This window comes from Lissotriton vulgaris, chromosome 4_1 (assembly GCF_964263255.1).
Source record: "Lissotriton vulgaris chromosome 4_1, aLisVul1.2, whole genome shotgun sequence".
Classification (NCBI taxonomy): Eukaryota; Metazoa; Chordata; class Amphibia; order Caudata; family Salamandridae; genus Lissotriton; species Lissotriton vulgaris.
This window is the reverse complement of record NC_141691.1, coordinates 1,248,738,788-1,248,757,754: the sequence shown is the minus strand read 5'-3', so window position 1 is coordinate 1,248,757,754 and position 18,967 is coordinate 1,248,738,788. Positions and strand designations below refer to the sequence as shown.

Here is an 18,967-nt window from a genome sequence, read left to right as displayed (position 1 = left end):
AAAACTCTAACCCCTTTTGAGCCTGTCTTTTCTGATCTGCCAGGGAGAACTTTTCTAGCAGAACATGCTATATACACTCAGCCAGGGAAATTAGTGAAACAAAAGCCATATAGGATACCAGCTGCAAGGAGACAGGCTATAGAAAAGGAAGTAGAAAGCATGCTGGATCTAGGCGTCATCAAACCATCAAAAAGTAACTGGGCTTCCCCTATAGTATTGGTCCCAAAACCGGACGGATCTGTCCGCTTCTGCATAGATTTTCGCGCTGTGAATGCCATCTCTAAGTGTGACTCATACACCATCCCTAGGGTGGATGAACTTATAGAGAAACTAGGAGAGGCCCAGATCATCACAACTCTTGACCTTACAAAAGGATATTGGCAGGTACCACTCAAACCGGAGGACCAAGAAAAGACTGCCTTCGCTACCCCCAGCGGCCTCTATGAGTTCACGGTCCTTCCCTTTGGGCTACATGGGGCCCCTGCCACTTTCCAACGACTAATGAACCAGGTGTTGCAAAGCCACCAGGATTATTCATCGGCTTACCTGGATGACATAGTTATAGTCAGCCCTGAGTGGGATACCCATCTGCAGCATTGTACCCAAGTAATCACCGCCCTTCAAGACGCAGGTTTGCATATTAATGCAAAGAAATCAAAAGTTGGGTTTAGAAAGGTAAAATACCTGGGTTATTTTTTGGGTAATGGAGTCATAGAGCCTCAGTCAGAGAAGGTGAATGCTATAGTGGAAGCCCCTTTTCCGTCCACAAAAAAGGAAGTTCGGGCGTTCCTGGGGCTCCTTGGGTATTATAAGCGGTTCATACCTCAATACTCTGAACTAGCGACACCCTTGACTGATTTACTCCAAAAGAATGTCAAGAGCAGGGACCCCCAGCAACCCACACCTGCTGCTAGGAAGGCTTTCCAAGATTGAAAAAACGGCCATAACAACTGTTCCTGTTCTTCGCTCTCCCAATTTCACAAAACCCTTCTTACTACATACAGACGCATCCGAACATGGTCTGGGTGCCGTGTTGTCCCAAGCTTCACCTGAAGGCATTGAACATCCTGTCCTTTTCATCAGTCGAAAACTGTTTCCTCGGGAGCAGAAATACCCTATAATCGAGAAGGAGTGCCTCGCCATTAAATGGGCAGTTGGGAAACTCCCGTACTATCTAGATGGTGCCCACTTCCTCCTCTTTACGGACCATGCCCCATTGCTATGGATGAGTCGCAATAAGGGGAATAATCCGCGCGTTCTCCGGTGGTTCCTATCCTTACAGCCATACTCGTTTGAAGTAATCCATCGGAAAGGTACGGAGAATGCGAATACTGACTTCATTTCACGTTTTCCATTGTTCGCCGATCGTGAACAAACTGGGGGAGGGGTGGGAAGAGCAGTCCGGAACCCCTGAAATGGAACATTTTCCCCATTATCTTTCCCCGTCTCCTCTCATGTATTTGCAGAGCTGGCCCGAGGAGTGCTGGTCCTTTAAGGTGACCGACTTCCCAGGTCAGTTGATCGGGTCACGTGGGGAGGAGATCTTCAAATCGGAGGCCGCCGGAGGAAGCAGGCGTTCTCTGGGACCAACGGACGAAGAACGCCAGGAGAAGACGCTTGCAAGGACCTACCTGGTGAGCCCGTGGGTGAAAGCAGGAAACCTACAAGACTCTGCAGCTGAGGAGAAGAACCGGAGCGGGTCGGACCCAGCCGAAGAAACAGACGGGCAGCCAGACCTACCTGGCAACGCGCAGACTCGAGCCACGGCCCTGGAGGGACGTGGTTCCACAAGGTAAGGGGACGGTTTTCCTCTGTGTGGGGATGCGCGTTAGAGGGCTCTAAAGGGGGAGTTAAAAGGGGAGATCAAGTCTCTAGCTCGTCCAAGGCGTAGTAGTAACGCGCACTGCATGGCACGTAACACTGGTGACGGTATTGGTGGCAAATCCCTACACTTCCCCTGACTCCCTGCGCCAGTGTTGCGATAAACTAACAAGCCCCTTACAGTTTTTTTCTTTCTTTCTTTCTTTCTTCCCTTATGGTACCGACGGGTCACGGCTTAAGCTTAAGATCCAGGTGAACTCCCACCTTTCATCAGAGAGTTCAAGAGGAGAGGCTAAACCACACTACAACATCCAGAATTCCTTGCCCAGAGACCCGGGCTACCCTGTCTTTTGCCTTTTGACTTTTACTTTGGACTAAAGACTTTAACGTACAAAAGTCTTGTTTGTTGTACCCTACTGACATTAAAATCCTTAATCAGAACCCTGCCTACCCTGGTCTGCTTCTCCACCGCGCCACAGGCCTCTAATCTGATAATTTCTTGCTTATGTTTGAGATTATGATAAAAATATAAATGCACTAAGCACAGTTGACAAGTACAGATGATACTCAGGTCATGACTGAATCGCCCATATGAAATTTTTAAACCACCACTCATTATTCATGACACACTCCTGGTAGAATGTTGAACTTGAATCGAATTTAATACATTTGCATAGTTACTTAACACCATTGCAGTACAAATTTCCAGTAAAACAATACAATCATGATAAGCTATTATGTACAGATTTGCAAAATTCATAAATCATTAAAAGCTTAGAAATAGTTAAATTATTATCAGATTAAAAGTGCTTTGTTCCTCATACAGATAGCTGTCAATATAAGTTGTGCCTTCTGCCCGGTCTTCATTGCTCTGTCTGGGCAATGCTATTAGCCAAAAAAGGGCATCATTAAAAGACCAAACCAAGAAATTATATGAAGGCGTCCCAGCTCGACCTTATTGCACAAGTTACTTACCTTTGATAACGATATATCTGTAAGAAACAGCAGTTAGTATTAGATTCCTTACCTTAGAATATCCCCAGGCGTCAGACTGGATCTGGAAAATTTTGCGTAGCAGTACCCCTGCGCGTTGGTAGGCGTCGTCTGCGGCTCTGCGTCCCTCGCCGGCGTGGCTGGTGCCGGGATGACGTCGGAGTACTTAGACGCCGCCCTCATGTGCTGACGTCAGTTCTTATACTCAGCTTTACCGCGCCAGAAACGCAGAGCCATGACAAAAACCGTCACTGGAGCCATGAAAACTAGAGCCCTGAAAGGTGATGACCTTAACCCTAGATATCGGTTCGTAGATCGGGGAGGATGGGTGGGGCGGTAAGGAATCTAATACTAACTACTGTTTCTTACAGATATATCTTTACCTAAGGTAAGTAACTAGTGCATCTGAAAGAAACAGGTTAGTATTAGATTCCTTACCTTAGAATAGATACCCCAGCAATACCAACCCCGGTGGTGGGTCTGCGAACCAATGATCACACCAGAAAGTCCTGGAGAACGGAACGGCCGAAAAAGCCATCTGTCCGGACTTGGCTGTCCAGGCAGTAGTGTCTTGCGAAAGTGTGCAGCGAGGCCCACGTAGCTGCCTGACAGATGTCCTGCAAGGGGACTCCCCGACCCAGGGCAGAAGTAGCCGCCGTGGCCCGAGTGGAATGGGCATGTAGCCCCACAGGAGGCTCCTTTTTAGCAAGAGAGTAACAAGCCTTGATGCACAAGACGACCCATCAAGGAATGGTCTGTTTGTGCACCGCCCGTCCCTTCTTAGCGCCCACGTAACCAACAAACAGTTGGTCACCCACCCGGAACTGGCGTGTGCGATCCAGATAATATGAGAGCGCACATTTTGGGTCCAGACGGTGGAGCCTCTCTTCCTTTTTCGAGGGAGGCGGAAAGAAGGTGGACAAGGTGATGAACTTCCCGATGTGGAAGGCTGTGACTACCTTGGGCTGGAAAGAGGGTCGCGTCCGCAACACAACTTTGTCCGGATGGACAGAAAGGAAAGGAGGTTGAGAAGAAAGAGCCAGGAGCTCACTCACTCTCCTGGCAGAGGTGATGGCAACCATGAATGCAGTCTTAGGAGTAAGAAGACAAAGAGGACAGTTATGAAGTGGCTCGAAGGGAGCGCACATCAGATAAGTCAGAACAAGGTTCAAGTCCCACTGAAGCATCACGAAAGGAACAGGAGGGAACATATGAGGGATGCCCTTCAAACACCTATTTACAACTGGGGACTTGAACAAAGAGGGCTGATCAGGGAGCCTTAAGAAGGCGGAAATGGCAGAGAGGTAGCCCTTTAGGGTGCCCAGAACAGAGCCCTGCTGGGCAAGAGAAAGAAGAAAGAGGAGAATCTCTGAAAGAGGGGCAGAAAGGGGATCAACAGCCTTTGCTGTGCACCATGCCACAAATTTGTTCCACCTGCAGGCGTATACCGATTTTGTGGAGGGACGCCTGGCTGCCAGAATCACATTACAGACTTCAGGAGGCAAGTCAAATGGCCTCAACTGCCGCCGCTCAATCTCCACGCATGTAAGTGGAGACTGGACAGGTTCAGGTGGAGGACCGTCCCCTGCTGCTGCGACAGAAGGTACTCCTGAAGAGACAGACGAATCGGAGGATCGACTGACATGCTGAGTAGCTCGGGATACCAGTATCTTCGTGCCCAGTCCGGAGCCACAAGGATGACTTGGGCCCGGTCGTGCCTGATCTTCTTCAGCACTCTGGGCAGAAGTGTTATAGGTGGAAAGGCGTACAACAGACCGCAGCTCCACTCGCGACGAAAAGCGTCTCCGAGCGAGTGCCGCCTTGGAAATTCCAATGCAACTGATGACATTGCGCGTTCTCTTCTGTGGCGAATAGTTCTAACCAAGGCTCTCCCCACTACTGAAAGAGGCCTTGCGCCACGTCCGAGTTCAGACGCCATTCGTGATCCATCATGCACCGACAGCTGAGTTCGTACGCCCTGGCGTTCAGAGAACCTGCCAGGTGTTGAACCACCAAGGTCATGCCCTGATGTTCCAGCCACTGCCAGAGGCGTAGAGCCTCCTGGCATAGGGTCCACAACCACACCCCGCCCTGTTTTTTGCAGTACCACATGGCGTTGGTGTTGTGGTGAACACCTGCACTACACTCCCCCGGACAGAGGGGAGGAATGCCTTCAGTGCAAGCCGGATCGCCTGCAGCTACAGAAGGTTGATGTGGAGCCGGGACTCTGCCGGAGACCAGAGGCCTCTGATCTCCGCCTCTCCCATGTGGCCCCGCCCAGCCCTGGATGTGGCGGAGCAAGATTACGTTGTCAGCGTAAAGGAGATTTGACAGAGTAGTGGCCCCCCATCCTGGGCGTTTGAGTATTGCTGGTGTTGAGTAACTGTGGTAGATCTGCCATGAATAAATTATATAACATAGGTGCCAACATGCAGCCCTGTTTAAGGCCCTTCGTTGTTTTTACTTTTCTTCTCAGATGCGTCCCTGGACCTAGTTTCACCTGTACCCAGGTGTCTATATGTAGGAGCATTGGCATTTTTAAAAGGGCATTTGGGATACCCCAGCTGACTAGCTTTGCCCACAGTCCAGATCTATCCACATTATCGAAGGCAGCACTAAAATCGATAACACAATGGTGCAGCTGCATTTTCTTTGAGACTGCTGCATCTATAAGCAGAGATAATGTCAAGATGTTCGTTGTTGTGCCTGTTTTCTTGCGGAAGCCTGTCTGATTTAATGGAATTATATAATTGATGTCCGCCAAGGCTGTAAGCTCTTGCAACAACGTACCCGCAAAATATTTGGCCTTGTTGTTGATTAGTGCCACTAACCGATAATTGCCAGGCGAAGCCTTGTCACCACTTTTGTGGCTGGGAATGATCGTAAAGCCTTTCCATGAATCAGGGATAGCACACATTGTCTCACTTCCAGGAATACAAGGTGAACACACCTGGCAGAATGTGCTATTGTGCTCTGGATCATGGCTCTTGAAAATGTATTTGCACGAGTTTTGTGGGGCGAAATTAAAAGTAGCTATATGATAGTTCTTTACAATTTGCTTAAGAATAGTTAACCAAAAAAGTGTTCAAACATCCTTGTATGCCCTAACTTAAGAAAGAGACAAAACCCGAAATTTAAGGCTTCATCTAAAGTTTCACAGACAGGGTACTCAGTCACAAAAAGTGGCGGAGGTGCCGCCAGACATATTACAAGTCGATTAGAGTAAATGGCATTCTAAACATAACAGATAAAACGTCCGCCATGTTTTCACCTCCCCTGTTTGGCAAACTCTAAATAGGCGCATTTGTTCCCTAGAAAGTCCACAATTAATCGATCAACAGCTGAAAATTGAGCAAATAATCACCAAGCTTATTTAATGGGATTATCAGACACTGCATGAATATAATCAGTTGTGCTCTGAACCCGTTTAAGGACTTTTGGGTATAACTTTTACACATCAAAAAGTGCATAGTATGAGCAATTTACGCAAATGAAAAGAGTGGCATGCTATTTATCTACTCCCAGTAGAGGCTCTGTGTTAGAACTGTCTGCCTTTGGGTAGTCCCTCCTATTTATTATTTATTTTGGTCCCCTTTTTGCCGATCATACCCTTTTTAACTTTTTGTGTCCACTGGATTATTTTTACGGTGTTGTCCTAGGGGTTAGGTGCTCTTTGCCCTCATGGTCCTTTTTCTTGAGGCCTAGGTGTCTTTCCTGACTAAAAACTAGAGGGTACCTAAAATGGTGGCCATTAACTGCCATAACTGCCAACCTCTGAGGAAGCCCCATAGGGTAGCATAGAGACCTTCCAGAATCTTCTGGACCCTACTGGACCCTGTGTGGTCAGTCTATAAAAGGACAGGGGCAAGGTAGCCATTTTGTGTAGTCTAGAGAGCTTGAGGAGTGAGGCAGTGGTGAGGGGAGGTGGACGCGCAAGAAGTAGTTAGTTTAACAGAGAGATAGACAGCCTCTTCTTGAGGACCTTTCCCCCATAGCCCCTGACCAAACCCTCTTGTTGGATTTTGTCATCTGAGGGAGTCGGCTCAGTAACTACAGTTGGCCCCCTTGAGACCCTCTGGCCCCTGCCTTCCTAGATCCTAGCCGCTGACTGGGGCAAACCCCCCTCTAGTCCGCCTTACCGGTTTCCCAGAGGAGAAGACCGGAGCAAGTTGAGCCGCCCTGCGCCGCCCGAGGAGTCTCTGGAGCGGAGGCGAGTGTCTGCAGAGGTGGTGCTGGGCTGGGCGCATGAGCGAAGGAGCGCTGATCTCCGCGCAGGCCCAGGAGTGGTGAGCGATTGTCAGCGCGTGTGAAGCGCCGCGTTTCCTTGCCGAGAGTAGCGTCTGGAGTAGCTAGTGTAGCGCTCGGGGAGGAGTTGCCCTTAGATAAGGGGGGTGAGTGGGCGGGTGTCACCTTAGTGTCCCTGGGAGATCGGGAGATGGTTCCTAAGATCCAGGTGCCCCCAAATACCACCAAGTATGGGCAATGGATCACCATCAATGGCCAGAAAGGGGAGGCTCTGAGAGATACAGGAGCCAGTATGACTATGGTAAGGAGTCAACTGGTGTCTCCAGAGCAGGTGATTCCCAATGTACTCCACCCTGCCGCGATGGCTGACGGCAGAATGGGCCACTACCCTGTGGCCGAGTTTCCCTTTGAGTGGGAAGGGGTTGCAGGTTCACTTCGAGTTACCGTAAGCCTTGCCGTGCCAGTCGATTGCTTAATGGGAATGACATGGAGCACAATGCTTGGAGAGAGGTGGAATACCGGACTCATTCAGAGATGCTGGGTACACCTGACTGGGCCTGTGTAAGCACAAGGTCTGCGACTGCCCGGAGAGGGAGTTCGCCCGGGTTGGAGCCTGAAACAATGGCCCAGCCGGATGCCAAAAAGGGACAGACCCGAAGACAGGAGAAGCCTGCTTCGGCTTCCACGCCCCATGTGACAGATCGGCCACCTGCGGTGGTGAGCCAGGAGTCCGTGGAGGGGGAAGTAGTCTCCCTGGAGGACCTACCCATCCCTGCTGAGTGGCATGTGGAGGGAGGGCCTACCAGGGAGGAGTTCTGTAAGGGCCAGAAGGAGTGCCCTACCCTTGAGGGACTGAGGCGACAGGCCGAAGCCCAGGCAGCAGGGAACGTTGCAGGACACTACCACATTTACTGGGAGGATGGACTCCTCTACAGTGAACCCAAGGTACCTGGTTCATCAAGGGCCTTGGTAGTCCCGCAACGATACCGAGCCTTTCTGTTGGAATTGGCTCATGAAATACCCTTGGCAGGACACTTAGGTTAGGACAAGACCTTTGCTCGGCTTGTCCCCCACTTTTACTGGCCTCAGATGAAAGTGGCGTCTGACACCTACTGTCGGACATGTGTATCCTGTCAAGCCAGTGGGAAAACAGGGGTGAAGCTGAAAGCTCCCCTGGAACCACTACCTGTCGTTAGCACCCCCTTTGAAAGGGTGGGCATCGACATTGTGGGGCCATTGGATCCACCAACTACAGCTGGTCACAGGTTTATCCTGGTTCTGGTGGATCACGCCACGCGGTACCCAGAGGCAATTCCTCTGAGGACTGTCACTGCACCTGTAGTGGCCAGGGCCTTGATGGGGATCTTCACCCGAGTGGGTTTCCCCAAGGAAGTTGTGTCCGACAGGGGGACCAACTTCATGTCAGCATATTTGCGGGCAATGTGGAAGGAGTGTGGAGTGACCTACCGGTTCACCACTCCCTATCACCCCCAGTCAAATGGACTGGTAGAAAGGTTCAACAAGACCTTGAAGGGCATGATCAGAAGTCTGCCTGAGAGCCTGCGGAGGAAATGGGACGTCCTCCTACCCTGTTTGTTATTCTCCTACAGGGAAGTGCCACAGAAAGGAGTGGGCTTCAGCCCCTTTGAGCTTCTGTATGGGCACCCTGTACGCGGACCTCTCAGCCTGGTGAAGGATGGATGGGAAAAGTCTCCCAGGAAGCCCCCCCAGGATGTGGTGAGCTACATGCTGGCCTTCAGGAGCCAAATGGCGAAGTTGTGGAAGCAAGCTTCTGACAACTTGGAGGCCAGCCAAGCAGTAATGAAGGAGTGGTATGACCACAACGCTCACCCGGTGGAGTTGGAGCCTGGCCAGAAAGTGTGGGTGATGGAGCCTGGAGAGCTAAGTGCCCTCCAGGATCGCTGGACAGGCCCCTTTGAGGTGTTAGAGAAGAAGGGTAAGGCCACATACCTGGTGGACCTTAAGACCCCTCGACAGCCCCTACGGGTGCTACATGCTAATCGCCTCAAACCCCACCATGAGAGGCCCGAGGTCATCTTAATGATGGTGACTAATGGAGGAGAGGAAGCGGAAAGCGAACCTCTCCCGGACTTGTTTTCGTCTCAGGAAAAGGATGGGTCGGTGGAGGGAGTGATTCTCTCCCCATCCCTAACTCCTGAGCAGCGAGAGGACTGCCGCCAGATACTGGAGCAGTACTCTACGTTGTTCTCCCTTGTCCCGGGAAGGACCCACCTGTGTACCCATGATGTGGACACAGGAGACAGCCCACCAGTGAAGTCAAAGACCTACCGGCTGTCAGACAAGGTGAAGGCCAGCATCCACGGTGAGGTTACCAAGATGCTGGAGCTAGGAGTTATTGAACCTTCCAGTAGCCCCTGGTCCAGTCCGGTGGTTCTAGTGCCAAAAGGAGCTCCACCAGGCACCACTCCAGAACTGAGGTTCTGTGTGGATTACCGGGGACTGAACTTGGTTACCAAAACTGATGCTCATCCGATCCCTAGGGCGGATGAATTGATTGACCGGCTGGGAGCTGCCCAATACTTGAGTACCTTCGACCTCACTTCAGGGTACTGGCAGATCTCCCTTACAGATGGAGCAAAAGAAAGGTCAGCTTTCTCCACACCTGAGGGACACTTCCAGTTCTGCGTGATGCCCTTTGGGCTCAAGAACGCCCCTGCCACTTTTCAGCGGCTGGTGAATCAGGTCCTCTCCGGAATGGAGGGTTTCTCCGCTGCTTACCTGGATGACATTGCTGTCTTCAGCAGCAGTTGGGAGGACCATTTGCAACATTTGCAAGCAGTTCTCCAGGCCCTGAAACAAGCTGGCTTGACAATCAAGGCCAGCAAATGTCAGATTGGGCAGGGGTCGGTTGTGTACCTAGGTCACTTGGTGGGTAGGGGGGACAGTGCAGCCCCTCCAGGCAAAGATTGAGGCAATCATGGCCTGGGAACCCCCCAAGACCCAGACGGAGGTCCGAGCTTTCCTGGGCCTCACAGGTTACTACCGTCGCTTTGTGAAGGGGTATGGCACTATTGTAGCGCCCCTCACAGAGCTTACCTCTATGAAACAACCTCGATGGGTAGGCATGACAGAGGCTTGTCAGCAAGCCTTTTAGAAATTGAAGCAGGCAATGTGTGCAGCACCGGTCCTGAGGGCCCTAGACTTCTCCAAGGAGTTCATTGTCCAGACAGACGCATCAGCACATGGCATTGGGGCAGTGTTATCGCAACTCAATGAAGAGGGTCTGGATCAGCCTGTAGTCTTCCTATCCAGGAGGCTGCTTCCCCGGGAACAGAAGTGGAGTGCAATTGAGAGGGAAGCTTTTGCGGTGGTGTGGGCTCTGAAGAAGTTGCGGCCATACCTGTTTGGCTCGCACTTCCTTGTTCAGACTGACCACCGACCCCTTCGTTGGCTGATGCAAATGAAGGGGGAAAATCCCAAGTTGTTGAGATGGTCCATCTCCCTACAGGGAATGGACTTCCGGGTGGAAAATCGTCCTGGAGTGGACCACGCCAATGCAGACGGTCTCTCTAGGTATTTCCGCCTTAGTGATGAGGACTCCCAAGGGGCTGGGTAGCTCTCCCCACTTTCAGCTGGGGGGGGGACGCGTGTTAGACCTGTCTGCCTTTGGGTATTCCCTCCTATTTATTATTTATTTTGGTCCCCTTTTTGCCCCTCATACCCTTTTTAACTTTTTGTGTCCACTGGATTATTTTTACGGTGTTGTCCTAGGGGTTAGGTGCTCTTTGCCCTCATGGTCCTTTTTCTTGAGGCCTAGGTGTCTTTCCTGACTAAAAACTAGAGGGTACCTAAAATGGTGGCCATTAACTGCCATAACTGCCAACCTCTGAGGAAGCCCCATAGGGTAGCATAGAGACCTTCCAGAATCTTCTGGACCCTACTGGACCCTGTGTGGTCAGTCTATAAAAGGACAGGGGCAAGGTAGCCATTTTGTGTAGTCTAGAGAGCTTGAGGAGTGAGGCAGTGGTGAGGGGAGGTGGACGCGCAAGAAGTAGTTAGTTTAACAGAGAGATAGACAGCCTCTTCTTGAGGACGTTTCCCCCATAGCCCCTGACCAAACCCTCTTGTTGGATTTTGTCATCTGAGGGAGTCGGCTCAGTAACTACAGTTGGCCCCCTTGAGACCCTCTGGCCCCTGCCTTCCTAGATCCTAGCCGCTGACTGGGGCAAACCCCCCTCTAGTCCGCCTTACCGGTTTCCCAGAGGAGAAGACCGGAGCAAGTTGAGACGCCCTGCGCCGCCCGAGGAGTCTCTGGAGCGGAGGCGAGTGTCTGCAGAGGTGGTGCCGGGCTGGGCGCATAAGCGAAGGAGCGCTGATCTCCGCGCAGGCCCAGGAGCGGTTAGCGATTGTCAGCGCGGGTGAGGCGCCGCGTTTCCCTGCTGAGAGTAGCGTCTTGAGCGCTGCGCAGGCCAAGTGTGGAGCGGGACGGTGCCATCAAGGAGGAGCGCTGTCTCGAGGCCGCGCAGGCTTGGTCTAGGCTTGGGCGGCTCCTGAGGTGCGGAAGCGTCCTGTGCGCCGCGCAGGCCCAGAGGAGGGCTGGAGGAACACTCGGCTTGGGTGAAGAGCGGAGCTGAGTAGGTCGTCGGCCGGGCAGGCCGGGTGAGGGGAACGAGCAAAGGAGGAGGAGCGCCGGAGTCCCAGTGGGCGTACAGAGAGGTCTGATTGCTGAATGAGTAAGCGTCTAGCTTTGGTAGAGCAACCAGAGCTGGACGGATTTCCTACATATCGGCAGGGTCTCTGAGTGGAAGTGAAGCAGAGTCACAGAAGATCGAATTGGGCAACTAAGGGTTTACCAGACTTCCTGTCTCCTGACTGGAACAAGACAAGCCTTAATTGGATTGAAAAAGACCCTTTTACCCTTTCAGTGTTAGTAAAAGACCCTTTTACTAACGCTGATTGCAATGCCTTATGTGCTTCTTTATAACTGAAACAGAGGGGAAAGGTTACTGGCACTGTCCATGAGGCAGATCTTGCATTCTAGCTATTGATAGCAGTAATTCACCAACTGTCAGATGGACTAGATAGATAGTACCTTGGTCAAAGTAAAGTGATGTTTTGCCCTGTTACATTACCTGAAAAGTCTAATGCTTCCAATTGAATCTCTGTACTAGCATAAAGGTTTGAAAAACTGTGATTTGCTTTAGGTGAATAACCTGGATGTCCAAAAGTAAGGTATCACTGAAAGTTACTGCATTTAGAAGTGAAACCTCTTCCCGTGTACAACTAAAACTGTGAATTGATGTCTGTGTAGAGAGATAGGGGGCTAAACTGCTGAAATTAGTACCCCAGAGTTGGATACACTAGAGAGAAGCTATATTTTTGTAATATGAACTGCTGAACAGCCGAAAGATTTTATAAAACAGCTCGTATTTTTCCAAATTGGTGTAGTGTCCTTATTTTTGAGTGGTTGGATGTTTTGTTACTGAAGGGTGGGACGCAAACTTAGCACATGTTCCTTGGAGTTAGGCCTTCCCACTTTATGCCAAGCAGCCCTATGTGACTTGGGGGTTCCCTAGGCCCAACACTCTGCATATCGGGAGTGATACCCTCTCCCACACATTTAATAAATAAACATTACCGAGAAATGATACAAATGACACCCTGTAAACAGTTCAGACTTCTGAATCTGATGTAGCCCAATGTGTCTACGAAAGTTCTAAAGGATCATTTCGTTCATTCTCCATAAAGGGACAAATAGTGCATATACACCAGCACTCAAGTATTTACTTCACCTTAAAAAACGATGTTCCAGTATTGTCCAACTTTAATTCTAAAGGTTTATCAAGAATAAATAAATGTGCAGCACTGGACAGAACGGCGCCCTGCAATTTGGGTCTCTTCGAACTGGATCCTTCTTCGCTCATTAAATGGAAGGTTAAATGCTTCAGCGCCAGAGAACGCACACTAGAAAAAATAAAATTGTTTAATTAAGTTATGACATGTTCATTAGTGAAAATATATAGCTTTTACTCTGCAGTGTTATTCACAACTGATGTCACCAATTCTAATGGACCTCGTGGTGACATTTCACACAGTGCCTATGCACTTGAAATAGATATTTTTTTAATGCTCTTGAGGAAACCCTAACAGATGTTGTTGATGTTTTACTATGCATATTACTGTTGATACATCCTGGTTTAAGCCCACCAGCTTGCTAACATGCATTCCAATAGACGCCTGGGTCTGCAGTCTCAACTAGTCTGTAAGCAGAGATTTCTCTCAGTAGCTCTCAGTAGTTGGAAGATCAGCAATGACAAACTGCCTGCACTTTAAAGAGAGGGCAGAGATCGCTCTGCAGGCGAGTGTAGAGAGTGGTTGCCCCCACTTGCAGATGGATATCTTCAGTGGTGGGGGTGTCCAGGGACCCCTTTCATCCCTCTAGAGGGCTACCCTCAGGTGGCGTGCACCATCAGTGTGCCTCCTAAGGGCATGTTTACTTCTACATGGGTGTCTGCAATAGGGCTCGTGTGGAATGGTAAATGATGTCCTCATTTACATGGGGCCACACTCCCGTGAAGAGGGCGTTGGCACCACATGTGTGGCAGCGCTACCAGTTTTACAGAACTGCCCACACAAGAGTCTGCAACCCTTTCTGTAATACAATAGTCCCCAGGGCTGCACAAAGCTGACACGCACTAGCTGGGAGACAGGAAAGCCTCTCTCTAACTCTCTTTCATATTGCTAACTTTCATTTACTAATTTGTTAATTCTGATCTTTACCATGGCTCTGCATATCCTGCTCATACCATGTTCAAAGATTTACTTCCTAACGCTCTCACTTCTACTGTGGCTTTTGGGAAGCCACTTTACCATTTCAAAAGCCCTTTGGCGGCAAGGGAGAGAATCTTCGCCTCACCCCTAATCCTTGAGGATGCATCAATCAGGTGTGTCACCTTTTTTGTATTGTTGCTAACCCTGCAACTGCCCACGAAACATGGCAGTCAAGGGAAATAATGTGACCCGGGGACATCATTTAGCCTCGTCTGTACGTTTTTCGCTTGGATTTTAACACCCACATTTAGCAGTAAAATTGACAAACATACCCTACATTCTTTGTTTGGGTATCACTGTTATCCTTGCTCCTGACATGGAAAGGGAAATATTTACAGCCTTCTTTAATTGCAGCATTTTCCCTTTGTCATTTTTTAAAAATGGTAAAACACTGGTGTTTAACATTGACGGTAATCACTAATTTGACTAAGTGGAGGCATTTTAAAAAAACACAAATATAAAATACAGAATATAAAATATGTTGCCGCCTAAGGGTATGATATTATTTTGGTCCTTTTTTACATGAGAACATTTAATATAAAAGTGTTCTAAGGATCAACATGTACACTGAGACATTCTACTGTTTACAGATATCAAATAAATCTGCAAGAAAACAAACTAGAATATCAAAGTAAGAACACCCTGCTGTCTCGTCACTACCCTCAACCCAGCGATGGGAACAAAAACAATTGTAAAATGCTGCTGCAAAAGATACAAATTTGTGCTATAAGTAGTTGAATCACTCACTTGCTGTTGAAAGCCTATTGGATGTAAAACAGGCAAGTTAATTTGCAATTGAATGCACTCGCAGACATTCAACATTTACGCAAGATACACAGGCAACATTTGCACCCGTGAGGCCATGCACAAATAAGCTCAATATCCCAACCTATATGCAGGATTTCCTTCACAGCTGCAAGAAATGTATGAGGAACGTGGACTTCTCCTGAAATGGCGGGTGTCTGCTACATTCATAGTGAAGGCTTAGGGGCCGATTCCGATCGGAAGGGCTCAGAGTGATGGTCGGAGCCCTTCCGACCGAACCTGAATGTGTCGCCCGGATTCCTTTCTGACCGAGCCACTCTGATGGGCTCAGTCGGAAAGGAATCGGACTCGGATTTCTGGATTGCGGACGACAGAATGCCCGTTCGCCGTCCGGAAATCCCTCTGTACTCCCCCGGCCGCCTCTTTGCGACCGAGGGAGTACGATGGCAGTTTTTTACTGCCTTTTCGTGCTGGTTTTTCCGGCACGAAAAGGCAGTCAGAAACTGTCTTTGGGGGGCCCAGGTAGGGCCCCCATGGGTGCAAGGCTGCCGAATAGCAGCCTGGTGGGACATATGGTGGCCCTCTGTGGATCCCTGTACCCGGTGGCAGGCATCTTGGGGTGCCGGCCACAGGGTGCAGGGATGAACTGCACCCTGCTTTTAACAATGCAAGCATGCATTCTGCTCGGAATGCATGCTTGCATTGTGATGTATACGAGTGCGACCGAACCATCGTACTAGCTGGGCCGTAACTGACGACCGCAAGTCGGTCGGTTACGGCTCCTGACCGATGTTGGACGGACCTGAGCCCGTCCGACATCGGAATCGGCCCCTAAGTTACCACATGGAGGTTAAATAATGCATTCTCCAGACAAATTAACGACCAATAGGTGGGAGCGCTGTGCTTTTAGGTTCCGTGTGGGTGGGCGGTCAGCTGCATATTCCAAAACTAGATTGATGGGGGTAATGCCACAGAACACCAGAACCCCCCTTCAGTTGATAGCATCTACCTGACTTCTTGCCTCAGCAACTCACGTAGTCTCTCCCCACCCACTTCTTTTTCTTGCAGTGCACTCCCTGTTGTTGCCCTTCATCTCTCCCCATCATAGCCTTGTTTCTCAATCAACCTTTGCCTCTCCCCATAAACTGCCATACAAGTAGTGTCAAGCATACCACTTAAACAAATGAATTTTTTTTTAAATTAAAAAACATTCCGGTTGGAGCAATTTCGTTTTCATTGTTAGAAACTACCTAATCATAAATTGTGTTTTTCTTTCGAATTCTAAAAAACGATTTCTTGAATGCTTGGAATTTCTACTGTATAACTGAACAGATGCCAATACTGTTATCTCAATTGATTTTATATTACCACCAGCACTTTGGAACTCAACACAACATGGGTCCAAGACTTATAATTTAGTCTGAATTAATCTTTTTTGTTTTATTTCTATTTCTCAACATATTGCTTTGTTTTGATTTCATGTTTATGACTAGATACGAAGAAACTTACATCTATCAAAATAACCCTTATGTCGGATGTATCTTCAATTGGAGTCGTTACATCGACGACATTTTCTTCGTGTGGACTGGTAGCGAAGAAGATCTGATCAGTTTTCATGAATGGTTAAACAATCGGACTCAAGAAATACAATTCAGTCTGAGCCACTCAAAGAGCAGAATGTCGTTTCTAGATGCTGAAGTCTATCCATCTCAAGGAGGACTAGTAACAACTCTATTTAAAAAAAACGACTGATCGAAATAAAATCGCTCCACTTCACAAGTAACCACTGAAGGACAGGGTTTTAGAAACCCAGTGTCGTCAGGGAAAACGCCTGATGCCTTCCAGTTCCCCTGCTTTGGCAAACAGAGACACGGGATACTTCTTGATGACGTCAAAGACCAAAGTTTATTGGCTGCAACCAGGAACAGAGATCTACGAAGCACACACGGGTGGTTCGCTAGAGACTGCACAAATTCAATGAAGGGAGCATGGTATTTTATGCCAAAAATCAAGCCTCAGGCAACATTCTAAATTAGCATTGCTTTCATACAAACTGACCAATGACAGTGTGGCAATTCAAAAGTAGCGTATGACGACAATCCCACTTTCCGTTGTCCAGCCCAATAGAAATGACCAAGCACATTCCAGGTTTCTTGTCGGATCAGGCCGGACAAACCCATCATAAAAACCCTCAACCCAAATAAATGATTATGTCGTAAAGGAAAGGCAAAAACAGATTGGAAGTGAGATAGAAAGGTGGGTGCAGTGTACTGTAAACTCGGGCATGTCCTACTCTTTGATCTTTATCAGACCAGCCGCTTAACAAGGAACTGGCTCAGCGAGGTCAACCTCGGGCAAGGAGTCAGTTCCGCCAGGTCACTCAGAAGTCAGCTAAGGCATACGTGTCTCAAGGACTCGCTCGGCCGCAGTCATCGGCCTATGTGAGGACAACCATACAAAATGGCTGTCGTTCACAAAATGGAACCCGAAGGTTCAAACTAAATCCTCGAATACGGAGTGTTCTCATTGATCGATTCATGCGAAAACACTCAGACACACTACACTCGTCATTTGCGGTCTGCTGACATCAAAATCGTCTATTTCCAACGACCTTAATTATACTGGTTCGGAACCATCGAACCTCACTCACGAACCACGGAACTACACCACCCACGAAGTTTAAAAGAAAATTTACCATTTGGTCAATACCTTCGAATTCGACGGAATTGCCATTTTAAGGATGAATATCAAATCCATCCGTTGAGATTAATAGAAAACCTAATAGAGCGTGGCTACCTCAAAAAACTACTCAAGAGGTTGAGGAAACGTGCCTGGTGTACCCCTTGGGAATGCCTTTTTGAAAATAGTAAAAGGAGGTGGGTAACCCAATATACCCTTGCGGGCTCGGGCAAACAATATGTAAAGATAAAAATACCAGCAAGGGTTTTGCTTTCGACAAATAATTTGCAGCGAATACGATCTGTATTATTTAGACACTTAAGCTGAGAACATCAGCTGCTAAAATCGTTAGCCTTTGCCCAGAGACTACGGTGGCAGACTTTTCCTCTCTCTCGGTGACGTTTCAACTAAGATTCATAATTTTCTCCTACGTCTATTCGAGAAATGAAATATCGGCCTGTGTACTTTTGACACAACGTTATAAGTGAGAGTTATATGCGATTCCACTGTGTGATACAACTCTCTACATTTTATCCATCTCATAGACTGGGTCACACTAATAACCATTTCTACAAGGGTCAACCATACCTTACAAACTTTCGTCCTGATGATGGTCTTGGGATAGCACCGATAAGACCGAAACGTCGACACGCTTGTCCATGTCTGCATCAATTAACATATATTGCCTTTGATTTACTGTTTATTTAAACCAAAAGTCATTGTTATTAGTCATACAGACTGGACCTTTATCTTTTGTATCAATGGAATGAATGTCTTTTTCCTTATATTTGAGCTATGGTATCAATTTAGTTGACTGTGAACCCGTATAATTTTATTTAAAAAAAACAAATAATAAGTCTTTTTTGAAATACAATTTCTTGTGTTGCTTTTTCCTTTTTTCTTTCTTGAGCTAGTGTGGTAGCTTATTTGGTTCTCTCCTAAACAATAAGGTGAGACAAAACAATTTTAGCAGCTGATGTTCTCAGCTTAAGTGTCTAAATAATACAGATCTTATTCGCTGCAAATTATTTGTCAAAAGCAAAACCCTTGCTGGTATTTTTATCTTTACATACTTCTTAAAAAAAGAACAAAAAGAAATGGACAGGATTGTATGTGTCTCTACGTTCTGTCCCAATTCGAATATGCTTAAAAAGGTCATCACTCGCAATTGCATTTAGTAAAAAATCTCCATGAAACATTGATTACTGCTCCGTTGTTTGCTTTCAGAAAAGACCGTAGTATTGCAAGCCAACTGGTTCGAGCGGCCCTCCCCCAAAAGGATACAATTTCAGTGAGAGCCTTCGTAGGGTTACCCCCCATACAAGGACACCACAAATGTGGGACTTGTATTTGTTGTTCAACCACAGAAGAAGGTTGTGTTTTTGAACACAACAATATCTTCTGGAAACAGGATTCTTTTTCAAATTGTAAGTACGTGGTATATGGAATGAAATGCCCTTGCAAGAAATTGTATATTGGCAAGACGAATCAAGAAGTAAGAACAAGAATCACACAACACAAATCAAGAATTAAAAAGAACATCCAAACAGCCCCATCAGTAAATCAATGGCGCCTGAACAATAATACAAAAATGGATTTAAAATGGACTGTGATTTCGAAAGTTGAACGTGATATCAGAGGGGGAAACCGA

General features: G+C 48.0%; 1 protein-coding gene across 1 annotated transcript in view; it reads right to left on the bottom strand.

The window, feature by feature from the left end:
• The window catches only part of RTTN (rotatin), a 1,129,552-nt gene that overhangs the window by 800,884 nt on the left and 309,701 nt on the right, over positions 1 to 18,967 (bottom strand). Inside the window, exon 19 of the mRNA XM_086965450.1 lies at positions 12,834 to 13,005. Within this exon, the coding sequence (XP_086821576.1) occupies positions 12,834 to 13,005 (172 nt within the window). The remainder of the gene's footprint in view (positions 1 to 12,833; positions 13,006 to 18,967) is intronic.